We start from the raw sequence: 5547 nt of genomic DNA, 5'->3' as shown, positions 1-5547 counted from the left end.
ATACGTATTCTCACATGCATGTATGTACAGATATATTTTTTACATAAATTCTGTTGTACAAATACTCCTGGTTATCGTATTGTATCAGTCGTGGTTTGTATCCTTTTTAGTAGAAGTATTTGGTCTTATTGATTTGTAAAAACTGCGCGTTATATATGTACGCGGTCATCTTCGTGAATGCTAGATATATTTTATATATATATATATATTTATATTCAGACCGTTTGTTGTTGTATACGTGCGAGGTTCAGATATAAACATCACTATACTATGCTGTGCCATTAACTTTCTATACTATACACGGAGTGATTTTTTTTATCGCTATTGTAGATACATGTAATCATGCCATCATGGCTGTTCGAGCATACATATAAAAGCCATGGACTTACTTGCTCAACGCAGCGATCGCGATAAGAATATTGTGGCTGGACTTTCTCTGTGATCAACACCTCGGGCATCGATTCTATGAACTTCATTTCTGCGTCTGTCATATCTGTGTTTTTGCATATTAAGCAATCATTGAGATATCTATTCGTTCACATTGTACCCCTATGCAAGAGATAATCTTTTATATTCCGTAGGCATATTGTATGCAAGAAGAACCCTTTGCGATCCATATACTACGATAGTGGAGGCAAGAACCCGTACATGCTTCCATCATAACCAATTTTCCCCTTGGGCATCAAGCTTCAAGCTATAGATTAGCATTGCGGCTGCTTTTATGTTGTCAAGTATTTATCATATATATAGCTACTTACCGTAAACCCAGTAAGCATAAAAGTCGCCCAGATTATATACAGTGGGTGGATGACTATCGTCTGTCATAGTATCAACCAAGTGCATATGTGCTTCAAAGACCGCTGTGTCCATTTCAGAGTTCAACTGCACGAACATCTCTTCTGCAACAACGCTGCTGATGGCGATTAGCGCCCAAGTATAGGATCTGATATTCATGATGCTTGATGTTGAGATGCTTCCCGACCGGTTTGCGTATCTACGGAACATGTAGATACATAGCCATGTTATATAGCTAGATACTTCATATTCTTACAAGAATTGCCTTTATTGTTTAATTATGCATACCTCAATAGGATTAGATCCTTCATCATGGAATAGTACGCTGTGCGACTTGATTTATCAAGTGTAACTGTGCAGAAACCATGGTGTTCTCATTCCGGCTCGTCAAACGGATTTGGTTGCTCGCCCAATCAGATGCCAACGATTACGGAGAGACGCAATTTCTATGTGAAAAAATTAAATTTCATCACCAAGTGATGTGGCGTCTGGCGAGCGGCGACTGGTGTAATGAGTAAACTATCTGTATAATGATGGGTTTATCATCGAATCTTGTTCATTAAAAATGTAGAATCCGGCAGAGCAGAACCACTGAACCAGTACAGAACCGGGTTGTTGTCTTGTTTCAATGCTGGAGTAACGGTGAGGGAAGACGGATGCTCGATAGCAACCGCAAAATGCAAATAGGTCTCTAAGAACCACCAGTCACTACCTTCAAAATGTACTCGCGAGTGTTTGCTATTTTTTAAAAGGACAGTAAGCTCATAGATAAATACGCGTAAGGTTCATCTGGCCGATTAGAGATATATGTGTATGAAGTTATGAAGTTTATTGATATGTATGAAGGATCGCGCTCAAGTTCAGCTATACACATAAATTGTAAGTGCATAGATATGATCGAGAAAAGCGCAGCTTCTCGAAAACCGCAAGTATTAAATGCCACCCTCGCTGTTGAGTTGGTCGTTAACGATGGAAATTTGGACATGGACTGCGGCATGTTGTTTTCGGATTCCCACGTGCGCGCTTCCGAGGCCATCCATATATAGATCGTCATTGCACACATCCGCGGCGAAATTATCCGTATCCCCCATTCCGCTCTGGACAAAGAACTTTAGCTCGGCAGATGCTATCTCCGGTCGATTTTTTTTGAAACTACATATGATTTAAAAATATTTTCATTGCTGGCCGACCATGCGGACATGGAACGCGAGGTATTCATGAGTTTCTCACTTCCGCTAATTTGCCAATCAGTCCAAACACTGTACACCAGCTTGTAGGTGAACATGCCGCATTCATATATACTTGAACGCAAAATAGCAGCAAAACTTAAACGTGGAGACAGAGTGTCGTAAACGTACGTAAACACAAAATACAAAGCCACTACTAGCTGACTAGACCACACGCGAAAGTCACCAGCCAACGAAGCAAGCATAAAAACATCGCGTGTTTTGCGATCGGCTTCGAAGGTCTCCGCACTGATGACGCTTTTTTGTCGACAAAGCTTGGATATTGTCATATTCGGTTGCGTAGCACGGTCACTCTCGCTTCGTAAGTCAGTTGACAAATTATTTGCATTACATTTCCGAGAATCAATCGCACCAGACTGGTCTTCATCCACCTCATCTAAGCTAATGTCACTCAGCGTTCGCATTTTCTCCAACTTGAAATGCTAACCCGCATCTCGTGACGACAGACTACTGCCAAGACCTATCGAACCGATACAGGAAAGCGATCGCATACCGAGTAAAGCCGGTGTGCTTTGTCGCCTGTGTGCTTTGGAAATTAGACCGTCCACCACAATCTCACTCTTGATCTTTTCTGCACCCGCCTGACTGATACGATAGATAGCGATGCGTGAACTTCCCCGTCTGAGGGTTTTGTCCGGGAGGTGGTTCTTGGCGGTCCGAGATTCGCCCTTAAATGATATACTCTTTCTCACATAAGTGCCTATATGCTGGTCAGGAGTGCGACTATCTACACCTTCTGCTACTATCTCTTCGAATTCAATTGTATTAGATACAACGCAGCCCTACGCGGCTTCCGACAGAGCTTGCTCGAGGATCGCAGCCTGCCATGCGAAGTTGGCTATGAATTGTCCATGATCGGCAGCCTGGAGAACCTCCACGTGCTTGACACTGGCTTGGTTTTCGCGTAAGTACTCCTGTGTGATATAGTGATAGTTATTTAGAACGAATCTTTTACTGCCCTAGAACTCGGTATACTAAACTTAAAAACCAAAGTGGCGCTGCAGATAATAGATAGCAAAGAACTAGACGTTCAACACTTTGATATCATCTGTGCACCCATATCTAGCACAAAAATCTAATAAAACCTTGGTCTAAACTGTGGCTGAAAAGAAAAGCTCCTGAGTAAATTCCACACGAGACAAGCGAGAGCTACTCGCAACGAACTATGTTGGTCACGGCATGCGATAATGCTTTATGATCACGCACCATCTCCACCATCTTCATCAGGGATAGACATTGTACCTGCGAGTGTTGTGACTTACCTTGATAGCCGCTACAGGGATGATGTTATCATTGTCGCTGAAAAGGACATTTATGTTAGGCGGAAACTCGTATGCAAAGAGTGTCAGCTGATACCACCAGAAATTGCGACAAAGTGTGTGCTGCGTATAAAGTTCTCTGCTGCACAGCAAATATCGGGTCCAATCCCTCGCGCACTTTGGAGAGGTGTATATGAAGTTCTTGAGAACATCGGGCAGAAATAGCAGGAAGCAGATAGGATCCACGAATGTACCGCTGGCCACCACCTAAAGCAGTCGACAATATAACAGTAAATTATCATAATTTGACATCAGCGAATGATCGCAGTGTAACGCTTTGCTCATGTGCTGAGGTTGGATAAAACAATTTCTCTTCGTGATTCAGATGCCCGCTGCAAAATTCTTTTGAAGTTCATAACATACCTCCGGATGCATCTTACACAAGCGCGCAAGAACGAGTGTACCGAAATTGTGTCCAATGAAATTAGCACTTTCATATCCATCTCTTTTCAGCACGGTTTGGATCGCCGCCGCTTTAGTATCCATGGACGGAACCTCTGCGGCCAAGCGCAAAGCTACATATGGCATTTCTAGCACATACAGATCACTTCTTCGGGAGGTAACGTGCGTTACCAGCTGCCCGAGAAGTTCTGAGAGTCATTAGTCGTCGGGATTATGTGGTGTGGATTAAGTTATTGGATTGATGGCGATGCTATTATTAGCTGATATAGCGGACCCGTATCACATCTAGACTCGTGAACAGGACTGAAAATCATATCTTTTTCAAACTATACGACGAGTCACGCGCAACGAGAAAGTCGCAGAATCATGGAACATACCTGAAGTATGAAGTGCAAGTAAGGTGCCAGACCCATCCCAAGACCATGAAGAAAGACGAAGGGTACGGGTTTATTTTCTTCGGCTGCTTCTCTATTGTCCATTCTGTAGAATGTGTGAATGACATGACTTCTCGGCCTGATATACAAACATTGTGCAGATTGTTCGATGGGCTCTTCAATAATATCACAGCTTGAAGTGTCTCCAGTGCCCAAATCAAGCTCCGAAATGAGAAGACTTCAAATATATTCTGGTGTTGTCTATCACAAAATTATTGTTAAATCTCTTGCCAAGGTAACAAACACCCATATAACTTTAGTTGTCGAGCGGAGAACATACGTAGCTTTGCCGGGCCTGTACCAGTAGTTGAGTGCCCCGTTGTTCCGATATTGAAAGCCAGCCATAGTGATTATAACCTTCGTTAAGAGAGCTACGTAATGCGACCAGATATATGTGATTAGAGGTCTGTGAATCACTCTGAGGGGCTCCATAATGTGTGCCATGTACCTACAAGGAGAGAGAACGTGTATGAGATTGAGTTTAACCTCTGTGTGCACTAAAACATTTCAGTGTGAATTATATCGATCATTCGGAATACTCACTGCACCAAGCAAGAACCATGTGCATACTAATTTGACATATCTGAATCGGTACAAAAAGAGCCAGGGAAACAAACGCAGTAGTACCTGACACCTTCTCTATCACTCTCGGGGGCCACAATAAGGCCTTTCTCACGGAGAGTATTCACCAGTGCATTGAGATTTTCTTTCTGCTCGGGCGACAGTGCAGCAACTGCTTTACTACAGAGTCCCGCGGCGAAGAAGCTGACTAATTCATCCCTCGACAACCTGCAAGCGAAATTCCATGACTGGGTAAATCGTACGAAAGTTCTTACACCTGTGAACAAGGTGTTGACATGCATTTGTAGCTTGATGTACAGGCATCTATCTACTTACGAACTGAAAAATAAATGATAGGGACTCATAGATTAAGTATGTATAGGCTCTTCTGTACATGTGATCAACTATGAAAGTTACAAATATATTTATTCACGAAGACACAACTAATTTTAACAGACTGTAAATATTGTCGCATCTGGATACTCTTGTGAAACAATTTAAAAGCGAACGAGTAGTCTGAACGCATTCTACATAAAAACACACATTCAATAGTATTACTATGTATCTGGAGCTACCGATTATATAAATTGCAAAAACAACACGACAATAACTGCGACAACTGTATATCAGCGTCACAAAATGATCGGCTCCAGAGGGATACGCGATCAATTGACAATATATATACATATACATATATATATATATATATATATAATATAGAAATATATATATATATATATATAATATATAAATATATATATATATATATATTCTTATTTATTATACATA

At 41.6% G+C, this 5547-nt stretch overlaps 1 protein-coding gene across 1 annotated transcript; it reads right to left on the bottom strand.

The window, feature by feature from the left end:
• Window positions 1-1618: 1618 nt before the first annotated feature.
• Window positions 1619-5060, bottom strand: SARC_03075 (hypothetical protein; the record flags this gene model as incomplete). The annotated part of the gene is made up of 6 exons (XM_014303127.1): window positions 1619-2956; window positions 3305-3568; window positions 3725-3937; window positions 4141-4243; window positions 4478-4645; window positions 4825-5060. 6 exons carry the CDS (start codon window positions 5058-5060, stop codon window positions 2825-2827), a joined length of 1116 nt encoding a protein of 371 aa, XP_014158602.1. The 3' UTR covers window positions 1619-2824.
• Window positions 5061-5547: the final 487 nt, after the last annotated feature.

This window comes from Sphaeroforma arctica (genome assembly GCF_001186125.1).
Source record: "Sphaeroforma arctica JP610 unplaced genomic scaffold supercont1.150, whole genome shotgun sequence".
Lineage (NCBI taxonomy): Eukaryota > Ichthyosporea > Ichthyophonida > Sphaeroforma > Sphaeroforma arctica.
This window is presented reverse-complemented; position numbering and strand designations above follow the sequence as displayed.